Genomic DNA, 14,111 nt, shown 5'->3' on the forward strand with positions numbered 1-14,111 from the left:
TGGTACAATACATGTATCCTGACTTGGAGTAGATGTGGGTGCCCAACTCTTGCTGAGGGTAAGTGTGAATCCAAAACGTGCTCTTAAACTAACTGTTGGAACACAGCATTTGTTGTGCTATGGTGTTGGAGCTATGACAAACATGGTATACGTGGGGCTTAATTTTGAGGTGCTTGGTGTGCTGACTGTCTGCTATGCTGGTTTTCATTCTGGTGGCAGAAAAGGCTACATTTCATTCGTGGTGCTCTTCTGCACTCACGATGGTGAATGCTTTTCTTATGGAGTCTTGGCAGGCTGTTGGCTGAAACCTGTTTCCTATTTTGATACCTCTCGAGGAGAAATGATCCATGTTTGATATAGGCCTGTATTTAGTAGAGCACGCTTCACTGTATCGATTGGTTGTAATTCTCAACCTAAAAAAGGTAAGTTGTCTTGTATATGTGCTGTGTCATGTCTCCTGTGGGGCGACCTCAGGCTGAAAGATTTTTCAGTTTTTAGCCAGTCCACGTAGTTTCCAATCTTTTCTGTTAATGCTGTTTGTTGTGGTAGATGTGTAACACCTAGCTTTAACCTTAAACAGAAAGAACATGATAAAATGCATTATCAGGAGTGTTCTTCAGGCCTTAAAAAGACCCAAACTGCTAGCTTTATTATGTTGAGTTTATTGACACAAAAAATCCTCTTGTTCTCCTTTTGACTTTCAACCAGCAAACCTTTTGTGCTGAGAGATGTAGGTCCTCATGATGCATTATGCACTCAGGTTTTAAGCTTATGATTGTTTTTGTTTGAGCCAGAACATGAGGCAGGAAATGGTGATGGTATTTTGTCTAGAATACTGGAAACTTTAAAAGAGGATGTTTTACATGTTTTACAAACCCCTGAATTTAAGCTGACATCTTTCCTGCCAATTACCTCCTATACTAACATTGTCTTAAATGAAGCATACTATATGAGAATAGGTTTGCAATGAAAAATGAAAAGAAGTCTTTTAGGTTTAAGTTGACCAACCTGTGTTAACTGCATTGGACTAAAATAGCGAGAGAGTAGACTAACTTGGGTTAGCAGCTCCAGCTCAGGTTTGAGGGAACCTGACGTTGAATATGTTAGCTGCTCGTGTCACCAGTTCTCATATTAACAGCCACGGGTAAGAAAGTTTTTTGGATTTCTTTTTCAGTCCCCTGGCATTTGTGTCTTTCACAGTTCTTGCAAAGAGTTGGCCTATTCACATAAATGCACTGCTTCCTTGGGAAACTGTTGATTTCTGGAAATTTTTCTTCCATGTTCTCAGAAATGCCTCAGCTCTTCCCTGCTGTGTTTGCAGTTCAGCGCTTCCTACTTACCTCTGTCCTTTGGTCTTAGAACTCTTCCACTGATCCACCAGTCCTTTTCTGAAACCATTATTTATGCTATTTGTAGTCAGAAATAACTCCGTCATTCTGTGGGCCACAACTACCATGGAGTTGCTCAGTGGGATGAGGCCAATGCATGGCCCAACCACCTCCACACCAGGAGGAAGGGTAAGGCTGGAGCAGGGCACATAGGGCACCGCAGAAAACCTGTAAGAGACGATGATGAAGTGACCTGTTCCCAGCAGAGGCTTCTTCCTAGCCACTGCCAAGAAGCTGGCCTGTGTTTCTGAGTTCTTCTGCTGTTACTGAAATGCACGTTACCCTACCTAGAGCGATATGATTATTTTAATGGTGTGAATGCAGTGCCCATTAACAATCTTACGTGCGCTAGGACAGCTCACGCTGCCGAGTTCTGTGGGTCTTGACTGTGTTGCAATTTTTAACCTGGTTGCTGGTCAGTTTTGCTGGGAGGTGGTCCTAGCTCTTTTTAGGAGAAAGTATGCGAATTCCCCCTTTGTCTACTGGTATGGCCAAAGCTGCTGATGCTGTTCCCTGATACCCTTTTCCCAAGCAGTCCATGTCTCACAAATAACTTGCAATCATATGCCTCATGTTTCCATCACCATTCTCCAAATACTTTATATCGTGCGTAAGAGAGCTTGATTAGAGCAGAACAAACTGTTCTTAAGCAAGAGTAGGCCATTGATTTTTATATAATGGCATTATGTTTTTAGGCTGTATAAAAACTTGGTGGAAAATAACAATGTTTTGTTTGCTTTTTTGACAGCTTCTAATAGCAGTTCAGTGAGACCTCCAGCAATGTATTTAGTATTCAAATTATTCTGTTCACTGTGCGTGGTGTCAACATGTAATTGTGGTGGGGGCAGGCTAATGAAAGAGTAGAGGTAAATCCAGCCCACGCTTCTCAGGGAGAAGGTACTGTAGTGCCTCCAGTCACATATCTGTCAGTGACTTACATTAACATCACTGCAGTCTATTTGCTAAGTGAGGAGTAATGCAGAACCAAAACTGCAGGGCCATTTTAATAAGTGGACCCCCTATTTTAGCCTTTACATATCCCACAGGAAGTAGGTCAGGATCCAAGTTCTATTTACTGATTGAAAATTGGGGATTTTAGCAACATAGTGATCCTTAGTACTGTCTTACGAGAAAAAGTGTCATAATTTCAGCTAGAAGTACTTCTGTTGGCTGTGCTGGTGTATTCCTGTTTCAGCAAGTGCGAAATAGATGCAGTGCTGCCCAGAGCTGAAGTCAATAGCAGCTCCCTGGACTTCCTGGTTTAAAGCGCGTGAAACGGAGTTCACCAAGAGTGCATGTTCTTGTACTTGGCCCACTGTGGTTGTTTTGCATGTTCGCAGCAGAATTTCCATAATTACAAGAGTGCAGGGAAGAGGTTTGGAGGCTTTCTGTCCCTTTGGAGAGGTTTTGTGTGCACAGAAATGCCCTCAAGAAGATGGGGCAGCTCAGTGCTGTGCCATTTGGGAGGTTCATCTATCTGCAGAGCAACCCTCCAACGTGACAAAAGACAGGGAAAGGCACAGCAGCTTCTGCAGTTCGCCATCCATAAAAGCAATCGTTATGTCAAAGCTCTCAGGTCTGGTAGCACAGATCATCCCACAGTCCCAGCATATGAGGAACAGGTATGTTTTTTCTCATATTCCTGAAGCAGCAGGGCAATTTAAAGAGGTCTGTTCTCTCCCTTGCTGTTTTCAGCCTCTCCGTGCTTTAGTGTGGCTATCTCAGAAGTGAACTCGAGCCATTCTGTTACCTGGCTTCTTTCATCTTGCTGCTAACAGTGAAAAGTGACACTGTGCCACCCTGTGTCTGGTAGGAAAAAGTCCCCTCGTCTAAAATACCTTTAGAATAGGGAAGACTAGCAGGAATATAAAGAAAAATACTCAAAGATTGTGACAATAAACTAATTTTAATTTAAGACAACTGAAATCATGAGTCAGTTTGCTGATTCCCCTCCATTTGTGAGCACAGGTTATTGTACTCCTCTGGACTGACTGAGTACTGAGAAAGAACTTGTAGAAATTCTTCAAGTGGGCAGAGGCCTTCTCTACATCCTTTCACCACTTGCTCCTGCAAAAGCAAAGAGACAAAATCACAGATCACGTGTGTTGCCAAAGCCCTTTTGTGCTGATACTGATGCATTCTGCGGCAGGGAAATGTGCTAGTTGAGGCAAAGACACAAGAGTCAGAGGTTTAAAGCCTCTGCCTAAACTCACGCTAGATCAATAGCCAGCTCAACAGAAAAAATACCTTGGCTATTGTGGATGTGCTCTAGGAGTCTTACTCTGTTATCTGGCTTGATGGCACGCTCGGAATAAGTCTTGTTTCACAGCTTTGCATGCATGCATGGCAAAACCAAAAGCCCAAGGTTTGTGAGATGGACTTCCCCTGGGATCTTACCTCTCCATGGTAAGACATGCGAACAAACCACTCTCTGGACTGCCGGTGCTGATACAGTTCCAGGGTCACATCTGCAGCATAAGGTGGCCACTTGTGATCAAAGGTGCCCAGTGCCACCAGGAGAGGAACAAGGGTAATGTCATGAGAAGCATAGAGAATGAGCTTTCTGATAAAAAGGGAAGGAAAAAAACCAAACCTAAAATGTTAGCGGTGTTCCTCCATGGATAGCCAGTAGCACTCATGCTTTTTCTAGCAGATGAGCACTTATTCTCTTTACCCCACACATTCAACATCTTTGTGAACCAGCTTTTCACACTGACAGCAAGTCAGAATTTATAATGATTAGAGGAAGAGATCTGCCCTGTACCTGGCCTTTTCAGCTGGAGATGAGGGATCTACTGCTTCTGTAATGTTCTTCTGTAAGGTATAGAAAAGGAGACCAACACACATCTGGAGAACTTCTCTATAAAAGCAGCAGAAATAAATTACTAGTTTTTAAACTTTCAAATTAAATAATTTCAAACTAACACCTGGGAACCTGCTTTTCTCTTGCAAATTGATAACATGTATTGAGTGTAGCTAAGAACTATTACATGCAATTCCTGTGGTTACTTTTTATTTCAGCAGTTGCATAGTCACCACAGAGATTCCAATGTGATTGCAGATTGGGAGGGGAGAGGTGTTAACAAGCAGTCTCATGAGGTGTGGCCCACATAAAGGGAAGTCTAGAAACACCTGATGTTCTCTAATGCTGTTTTTCCCTGGTTGTGATTTTTGGATGCAGTTTTCAGCTAGGGAAGATGACTGTAGTTGAAGGCAAAACAGCGACTGAAGTGGTTGGAATCTTTGGTGGGAAGGGGAGGGGCAGGATTCAAGAAAGTGGTGGCTATATTTAAAAATTAGTTTTTACCCCTGTATTAGAGGAGATCTTTAGACAACTTCTGGTGTGAAGAAACTCCAATGAATAAATCAGTGGAAATGGAGATGAGTGTGACTGTGGCTCTCCCAGGTGTTGTGGGAGTGGGGGAAATCTGTCTTTCAGTACCCAAGATCTCTAATACAAGTTAAAGAAAAGGCTAAGGGCAACTGCCCTAACAGAAAAGGCAGTCCTATACCACCACCTGAGAAGAGCTGGCGAATATGGCAGCTGCGAATGACTCTGAAAGGAAACCAGCTGCTAGGCTGGCAACGCGGCCACCTTTACAAACAACTGTGGAGGAGGTAATTAACTGCGTGTAGCAGCAGATTCTTTTGCAAGTAGTTACATGTGTGCAGAGCCTGGCATCGCCTTTTCCACTAACACCACCACTTTTCAGCCCAGCTGTGCAGGTGCCATCCCTGGGATAAACTTCCCAGGTTGGAATTCAGATTGTAGCTGTGCAGCCGCAAGGGCAGCCTTGTCTGGGCAGCCGCGGTGCTCAGGCTGGAAGCATCTCCTATTCTCATCTGTTTTTGCCTTTGATACAGGGTCACTTAACAACTGTGGCAACTGAGGTGTTCGCTGCCTACCTCAGTAGCTTACTACTGTTCCTCTGAGGCTACTCTCTTCATGACTGTCAGCAAAACAGAATGTAAACCCACATCTTGGCCTCCTCAGTGCAGACCCCTTTTTCCTAGCTCATGTTCCTGACTCGAGACACCAGACTTTGCACTGAGATGGCTGAAGTACAAACTTCGTGAGGGAGCAGTAGCCTCTGTGGGGGGAATGCAGCAGATCAGAAAGGTCTTCTGTCTGCCACAGTAAGCTGGTGTAGCTCATCCACCCTGGGTAAGCCTAAGACAACCCCTAAGGCTGGAGGCATGGATACAGGCAATCACCTTGAACCATATTCCAGAAGGAAAAGCAGCGAGTCAACAGATCGACGCTCAACCGTCTGCTGAAAGTTCTTCAGCACAGGGCAGCTTGGCAAATTGTGCACCTGGAAGGAGAAGATGTAGCATAACAACAGGGTTTGACCCTTTCTGAACCCAGCCTGAAGACACATGGATGACTGCCCACAGAAAACAGCTGTTCCTGTCACAGCATTTGCACTACAGTATTGTACTATGGTATTCAGGTGAGGAGTTCTAGGATGGTTTTAAACATACAGACTTGCTCTGTGTACCAAAAGGATGGATGTTTGTTCGTGGGGATGCATTTCTGTGTGAAGGGAGTGTTAAGGCCTTGAGCTATTCAACCAACTGCCAGACCAATTACCACTAGCTCCAGCAAAAAAGAGCTACTAACTGGGGTATAAATATGCTCAGCTCCCTTCCAGTAGCAGAAGCAATCTGGCTCAGGGGTAGTATGCTGGAACCAGCATTAAGATGACTCTGTTAGGTGTTGACTGCCAAAAAAGGGAAAGCACTCTGTAATGGGGTAAGCAAGGCCCAACTGCTCCCTTAGCTCTACTTCACTACACTTGAAAGAGATACTGGATTTCAATGTAAGCACATAAATACTGGAGATGAGTCTTTATCCACCCTAGAGCAAGGCTGACCCCACATCTTGCTTTTTAAGAAGGCCATGCTATTTCTATAAACTTTCTGGATTGCATGGAAAGGTACTGGGGGTACCCACTGGTATCAGTGGGTGTTGGCACTCTGTGGTTTCCTCCATATGCACGGTAAAGGGATGTTTCTTTCTGTGACAGTGCAACAGAACTGCTCAGCTCACCTGCTCAGCAAGAATGTTATCAAGGAGGAGAAAAAAATCCACAGGCTTATCATCATCAATACCCATCTTCTCCTTAATTGTCTTCAAGTCATCAGAGATACCTGGCTGTTGCAGAGCATTCCTCAACTTATACCTGTCAGGGAATTAAGAAAACAAAACAAAAACTTTTCACACATCAGACTTCCTATCTTGGTTTTTTTATGACTCCAGCCCAGTGGAGTTGTCTCACATCAGTCAGGGGTAGAAGAGAAGCACTACAGGATACTGAGCGATTCCTGACGCTGTGAGTCTAAGTTGCAGAGCGGACAGGCACTGTGTCTAGATGTCAACGATCAGAGCTGGCTATCTGTTCTCACAAAGGCAGGGGAAAAAATTAAGATGAGATGTGAACACCTCAGAAGTGGTTCCCATAGGCAAGGACTGTGTATCAGTTAACAGATCTGGTCATACTGGAACAGTGCAAGTCTCTGTCTTCAGGGAGTAGCCTTTATCTGCCTGTGAAAGAAGAAAGGGTAGAAGCTTTGAACTGATTGCTGTATGGTGTGGGAAAAGGGGAACACCTAGATACTCACTTGTAGCTTAAAGTCACCTCTCACTTTGTTAGAAGCCATTTGCCTCTTCACAGTTTTTAATTTTATCTTAAGAAGTTTATCTGAGAATATCCGTGCTGGCCATGTACTTCAAGCACAATATGTTGCATAGGTTTTGTTTTCTCTGACCCTGATCTGTTGAGGAGGAGGTGGGAAAAGTTTTTTTAAGTTTGCTTTTTAGTTTTTTAGGAACAGCTCTAGTTTCTGTTTGAAATCAAATGTGCTAGAAGTTCTGGTGTAGGTAGCCTATAAGCTGAGGCAGTGCTTCTTACTGCAGCTTAAACCACCTTGACGTGGTCACAGTGTGCGCACTTGGTGGGCTGGTGGGGAGTGGAAGAGCTTGCAGTTTGCTTGGTTTTGGACAGTTGCTGTTACTAGAGGAGGCTGAATGTACTGCTTCTATGGGCTGTCATCTCACCACTGCCAGGAACAACCTTTTGCCTGAAGAGTGAGGCTATATAATGAGCTTTTGTAAGTGAATTCTGACAGCTCTTGAATTTTGGACAAAAACATGCTAATGCATAATCTAACCCAAGTGTAATACATTTGCCTCTCTTGTTCAGTTTCCACCCCATGCCCAACCTGGCGTTTAGAGTACTTGACTCTGCAAACATGAGTGTTCTTTCCATGCAGGATGTTCCTTATTTTACTTCATTAGTCTTTGTTAAATGTGTCAAGGATGAGTATATTTCAGTTTCTTCAAGGTATAAATGCGACAGGAATGTTGTAATAACCCCCAAACCAGAAGTTGAATATAAAAAGGAGGCCCAATATGTTTATACTTGAAAGGCTTGTTAAGGGATGTAGATGACATTAATTCTGCCCTGCAGCAAAGCTGCACATTAGCTGGTAATGAGTGTTTGCTAGACACAGACTAAATTAAATTGGTCTTTCAAAAAAAAGTCTCTATTTTTTTTTTTCTTCTGCTGCCACTGCTTGGTATATGACTCCACTGAGTATTTTATACAACTAGCTAACCATTCCCAAAGAACAGTAAGTGGCAGGGGAAGAAATTGGGAAATGGGAAGAAAATGTGCCATTTTAAATTACTACTGCTGAAATGAAACAGCAGTGAAATCATATGGGGAGGTATGGCTGGCAATTACCTGCTCAAGCATTTCAGGCGCTGGCAGTTGTCGTAATTGGGGTAGAGCATTTCAGAGCTTGCTTCATCAGTGACAATGACAACAGATCCTGTGGAACAAGAAGGAAGCTTCTGTGATCACTAGTGCATCTGCTGTCTTTAGACTGCTTTAATCACTCCCATGGTCTTTGTGCTCAAGTCCATTGTTGTCAACTATCAATTCCCCCTGAGCTATCACCTGCAAGCCCCTGTGCTTGTTTCTGTGCACACAGTGTTTAATTCCACCGGGATGTCTGCTGTGCACCTTGTAAAACTTTTCTAGTTGTGTGTTCATTTTTTCTAGTGTTTGTATGTGCCAGAAATCAGTTTCTGTGTCATGACATGTGAGGAGCTCTGGTAAGTCACTTCTACTCTCTGTTCCTGGAACTGAATACGGAGGGAGCAGAGGTGAGATCGTCAAGACCCAGAGTGTATTTCTAGAACGTACAAATAGTTGTTGCAAATTTGGAAAGGATCTTGGCCGAGACACTTGGGTTTCTATGAGAAACATTTTTCACATGTGCATCTCATGAATGTTGGACCTGGAACTTTTTGCCCTCTTGATTCTGCAGCGGGTTAATGCTAACCTCCTCAGTAGGTCTGAAATTGCAGCGTTCATGGCAACAGATCCAAGCTGAGCACCAGCAGAAAACTACACAAAGAGAGGGAGCAAGTGACAAGTTGATAAAGAGCATACAGAACCAGGAGAGTATGGGGAAGAGGGCCAGGTGCAAAGAACCAGGGAAGAAGTAACAACCAGGAGCCAGAGAGAGTTGGGATGTGTGAGGTGTGTGCATCTAGGGAAAATGAGAAAGGAAGGGCACTGGTCAGAAGTCTCCCCAACCTTCTTTCTGCTGTTGGTACAGCCCAGCTAGCAGGCACCGTGTGGACTCCAGATTCCGGAAAATATTAGTGGAACGGATGCTGAAAGAGAGAAAGCAGTTTGTGAGGTAGCACTTTCTCCTTCATGCTGGATGTGGCTGCAGCTGGGGGAGACTTGCTGGAACTGAAGGTTCTGCTTTCACTGTGGCTTTGGAAACCTGTGGAGGGATTCATCTTGCCTCACTATAGCTATCTTAAATAGGCACCTGTATCTGAACTACCCTTTAACTTCCCTTCAGAGACAGTGGAGTTAATGAATTAGCACTTCTCTGGTGTAATTTTTATCTCATCCTAAACCAGACCCTCCCAGCATTACTGATGTGAGCAGCAGGGGTGTGCTTCATCTCACTGAACTTTAGCTATTTCATCTACAATGAGTTAAAACTGTGCTCCAGAAATGCCTGTTCCTCTTCACTCACGGTAAAGATGCATAATTCCACTGTCAATGGCTAAACCTAGGTGAGATGAATCTGTCCCTGGCATCGCGCTCAGGACTGCTGGGCAACTGGATGCTTTGTGTCACCAGTGAGTTCTAGGGCCGGGCTCTGCAGCCTGAGCAAAGATGAAGGCCCAGGGGCCAGCCAGTCTGCTACAGGGTGGAGAAGGGTAGCATGGGGCTATTTGTTAGGAGGGAGGAAGCAAGGGAAAGTCCAGGAGGGAACTGAGACTCACAGGACCTCAGCAGGCTTAAATGTTGCTGAGAGAAAGTTGGCTTCTTCCACATAGCTTCTCCTCAGCCTTTCCCCCAGGGCAAACATCTGCAGCATCCCTACTGTTGTCAGCTGTCCTGCAATTGCACCACCCTAAGTGCAAAGAAAAGGAAGGGTGTCCACTGGAATAGGGAAGAAAACAAGTCTACAGAGGGAACATGAAACCACCATGAAATACAGCCTCACCTTGAATGTGGTCTTTTTGTATTGCTCGTCATGGGGCGAGGGAGGTCGAGGCCCTCCATTTAGGGCAGTCACCGTGTAATCAAACTCAGTCTGAGCAGGTACATCTAAAAGGGTGGGGTGCCATTCCACCTGTTCCAAAACAAACGAACAGTGCTTCCGTGGAAAACGTGGACTTTCAAGAGCATTACACCAATGCTGGGCTGTTACTGTGTGCTACCTTGCCAATACCACGACAGAGCTAAGGAGAACCGATGGCTTCGTACAGCACATACAGAAGTGAGAGCAGCGCTGCATCTCAGAGGCTGTGCACGGAACGCAGTGCCTGCCTTCCTCCCCTGACAGGAGAAGAATCTGTAGGAAACCTCCGTTGCTGCTCTTTGTCGCACACTGAACTGCTTCCTCAGCAAACCACCAGAACTAGCCCCTGCCCGCCCGGGGCAGACGGCTCAGGCGCAGGAAGCGCCCGTTGTTCCGCGGATCAGCTGCACCGAGCGGTGCTGCGGGCAGCGGCTCGGCGCTGGGCCTCAGCGACGGCAGCCCCGCGGACAGGGGCAGCTCGTGTCACCGCCGCTGCCCCGGGGCGCCCATCCCCGGGGCCTCCCTCCCTCCCTCTGCCATCACCGTCCCACCAACAGGCCCTGGGACCACGCCGGCGCCGTCCCACTCTTAACTCCCAAATCCCCGCGTCTTCCCCAAATTTACTCTCGGTAGGAAGAGGAAGAAAAAACCCGTTTACAGGCTGATGGAGGCAAGGCAGCAGCTGGGCCGCGGGCACCCCGCCGCCGCCCGCCCCGCCCCGCCGCCCCGCTCCTCACCGGCGCTGCCCCCGGGAGGGGCCGCAGCGGGGTGCGCGCCCCGTGCCGGAACACCACCTGCACCAGCTTCAGCTCCAGGTCCCGCCGCTCCCCGCCGCCGTCCTGGGCGGCAGCCGCCGCCGCCCGCCGCCGCCGTCGCGCCCACAGGGCCAGGCCGCCCAAGAGGCCCAGGCGGGTCCCCCAGCCCATGGCGGCGGCCCGCTCGCTGCCGGCACCCGGCGGCGCCGCGCTTCCGGGGCGGGAAGCGGAGTCCCCCGCGGGCGCGGTGGGCGGCAGGGCCCGGCGGCGGACTGCAGCTCCCGGCAGGCACCGCGCCGCGGGCCGCGCTTCCGGGGCGGGCAGCGGGGGACAGCGGCGCCCGGCAGCCCCCGGTACCGCCCGGCACCCCCGGTACCGCCCGGCACCCCCCGGCACCGGCGCTTCCTCGCCGCCTCCCCTCCCTGACTTTAGGAGCTCTTTTGCCGCGGGGAGAGGGCCGAGGGCGCTCGCTGCGGGCGAGCTCACCGGGTGCGAGTGGGCGGTGTCCCTCCAGGGAGAAACCCGTCTGGGTTGTGGTGGGGTTTGTGGTTGGGTTTTGGTTTTTTGTTTGTTTTTTAATGTTCCAGCGTGTCCCTCTGAAGGCGCGCTGGGTTGAAGAAGGCTCCGCGGCTCGCATGGAGTGCCGAGGGCAGAGCCTGCGAGGAGCGGGAGAGGCCCGCAGTCCCTCCCCGCCCGGCTGCCTCTGCCCGCCCGTTAACAGCCCTGACGAGAAGGAGGTTTTGGGGAGGGGCGATGTTGCGTTCGGCTCAAATCTCATATGGGTTTAAAGAGTTGTGCACAGCGCTTTGCTCTTTAATCGTGGGTTGTAGCATGAGCAGCGGGAGAAACTTCCCGCTCGAGTTCCCTCCAGTTCACGTGTTAACGGCAGCGTGTTGCTGAGGGAGGGAACAGCTCCGTACCCCTGTACTCGGTCACCCCGTTAACCTCACCAGCAAAGGTTTGCGGTTGGTGCTGAATGTGGCAACGACGATTTGTTGTTCTTGTTTAAATGAGGACTGTTTCCACTGTGAGTTTGCTAAACAAGTTCTTTTTCAGCCCGGATGCCCAGGTGCAGCCACGCTGGGAAGGCCGCAGTGGGCATTGCCCTCGTCCCGCCTGTTCTCTCCTTCCCGCCGCGGCTCTGGGAGCTGCCACAGCACTGGAGGTGAGCTGCAGCAGGGAGCCGGGTGAAGGCATCGCCCCGCCATGTCGTTAACCTGATGTTACCTGGAGGGGTTCACGGTTGTTTGTAACACTGGAGCTGCCTCTTGGCATCCCCCGGCAGCACTTGGCGAAGTTGTCCCAGGGTGAATGTGAACCCAGTGCCTGGAGGTGCACATTCCACTCCTCGTCTCTTCAGACCGTTGCTTCTCTTTTCCTGGCAGTGATGTGGGGGACCAGTGAGTCTGCACAAATTATCACTGCAATGCTATTCAGCATCTTTTTAGCATAGTAGCTAATAACTTTGATATATGCGAAAACTAGAGAACTGTGCATTCATCTATAAAGCCTTTCTTGGACCTTATAAAGCAATCAACAGGTTCATGTCTCCTTGGTTCCTGTGAATCTTCTGGTTCAAGACTTGGTGGTGACATCACTCTTCCATAACTAGTATTTTTATCAGGAAACAAGCAAATTACCTTAGACCACGTCCACTTGACTTAAATTTATTAGGGATTTCTGTGTTCCCCCTTGGCTGCCATCCTCCTTCCTCATGTATGTTATAGGTTCCAGTACTCCCTTTCCTGTTTTATCCCCCTTGTTCTTCCTACTGGTGCTGATGGTTCTTGGTGCCCTCCTTTTCCTGGTTACCCTCTGTCTTCCCCCAATTCTCTTTACTCTTTCAGGCTGTCAACATTTTAAAACTCTCCAAGGAGATCAGGGGAAGTTTTATAGAAATTTGGGATGTCGATGGAAGCTATCAAACAGTTAACTTTACTGCCTGTAAAGATCAGTTCTTTAACTTGTCCATAGATGATTGCAGACCTGACTACACTGCACTCACTATCTCCCTCTTTCTGATTCTCCCGTTTGGAAGAGGATGCTGTCTGTTGGGAGCTGGAGCACTCCCTGCAATGCTGGAACTGGTGAATCATGGTCTTTGAAAAAACACACCAGAAAAATGCCGTGGAGACTGGGGCAAAGAGGGTATCTGCAGTAAATGAGGTCTTCAGGAAAGCTACTAAGTGGAGGTTGCTGCAGTGAGATGTTAGTGTCTCTGGGGCTTCATAAAGTGCCTACGGTTTGTTACAAGGGTAAAGGAGTCCCTTCAGTGCTTCATTGCTACCCTAGTCCAGAGCATCCCTTCCTCTGGGGGAGGTCTTGCCTCTGTTTAAGATTTCGATTTTTCTGCTTGGTCTGAAACATGCAGATCTGTTGCCCACCTGGGCTCTGAGCTTTGTGGTATCCGTATGCTTCCTGCCGATGGCACGCCGTGGGTGATGCAGAGGGTGAATGTCAGAAAGCCACCCCTAACGCTTAACACTAGGGCTGACATCATGGTTGCTGGCCTGGCATCAGCAGCCCTTTACACCAGCAGAGACCTTTTTCTTGGCCCCCCTGAATTCAGAATCTTAGCACCGACAGCGAGTGGGCTGCCTGTGCTGTCTGGGGCCAGCTAGGACAGTGAGGATGAGAAGACAGTGTCCCCATCCCCAGCGTACCCTCCTATCCCATCTACCTCTCCCTGGTTCCCAGCTTTCCATTTTTTCCACTGGAGGCAATTAAAGAAATCCTGAAAAGAGAGACAAGATTGTTTCCCATGAGGTCGCCCCTGAAAGAAAGAGGAGCCCTGTGTGGATACACGTGGTACGGGTGCCCAGCTGACACCTAGACTGGGAAAAAAGCTCAAGGCAGGCTGAACGCACATGCCTGTAAATGTCCACTTGGCAGATCTGGGATCTCCTGCTCCCAGGGGGACCTGCTGGAAACTCATCTATGACCCGTCACCAGAGTGGCTGAGTGCTTGCCAGACTTTAAAGGCAGGAAGCATTAAACCATTCTGGAGTACAAATACCATATTACAGATAGAAATCTGTGAGCAAAGTCAACTGAATAATTTGTCTTGTGTTGGGAGGAAGACTTGGGCGTAGAAGCCAAGTCCCTCGAGTGTCCATTCTGAGGATGCCTTTGTCTCTTAGGAGCAGCACCCAGCACTGATTCAAGCAGAGCTCGCAGGACCTCTGGTTGGAGGGGTAGTGTCAGGAGGCACCAGAAGAGGCAGAGGCAGCTGGTGTGTGCAGGGAGCTGGAGGAGGGTGCAGGAGCAATGGGAGGGAGAGGATGGTGACCTGCACAAAGGCCAGAGGAAGGAGCTGCTGCAGGTGGTGAGAGGTTGGCACAGCCAC

General features: G+C 48.2%; 1 protein-coding gene across 10 annotated transcripts; it reads right to left on the reverse strand.

Moving 5' to 3' along the window:
* Positions 1-3,275: 3,275 nt before the first annotated feature.
* On the reverse strand, positions 3,276-11,011 carry ACP6 (acid phosphatase 6, lysophosphatidic). 10 transcript variants are annotated; one of them, XM_074813137.1, is made up of 10 exons: positions 10,748-11,010; positions 9,933-10,061; positions 9,709-9,839; positions 8,999-9,078; positions 8,138-8,225; positions 6,442-6,574; positions 5,604-5,704; positions 4,153-4,248; positions 3,786-3,856; positions 3,276-3,455 (listed from the first exon to the last, which is right to left on the reverse strand). In XM_074813137.1, exons 1-10 carry the CDS (start codon positions 10,934-10,936, stop codon positions 3,433-3,435), a joined length of 1,041 nt encoding a protein of 346 aa, XP_074669238.1. In that variant the 5' UTR covers positions 10,937-11,010; the 3' UTR covers positions 3,276-3,432. The 10 variants fall into 10 exon arrangements, with proteins under 10 accessions (XP_074669238.1, XP_074669223.1, XP_074669213.1 ...); XM_074813122.1 differs by having other exon boundaries at positions 3,786-3,951; positions 10,805-11,007; XM_074813112.1 differs by having other exon boundaries at positions 3,786-3,951; positions 10,748-11,006.
* Between the last annotated feature and the right edge of the window lie 3,100 nt (positions 11,012-14,111).

The sequence above is a fragment of the Strix aluco genome, chromosome 2 (assembly GCF_031877795.1).
Source record: "Strix aluco isolate bStrAlu1 chromosome 2, bStrAlu1.hap1, whole genome shotgun sequence".
NCBI classification, from domain to species: Eukaryota; Metazoa; Chordata; class Aves; order Strigiformes; family Strigidae; genus Strix; species Strix aluco.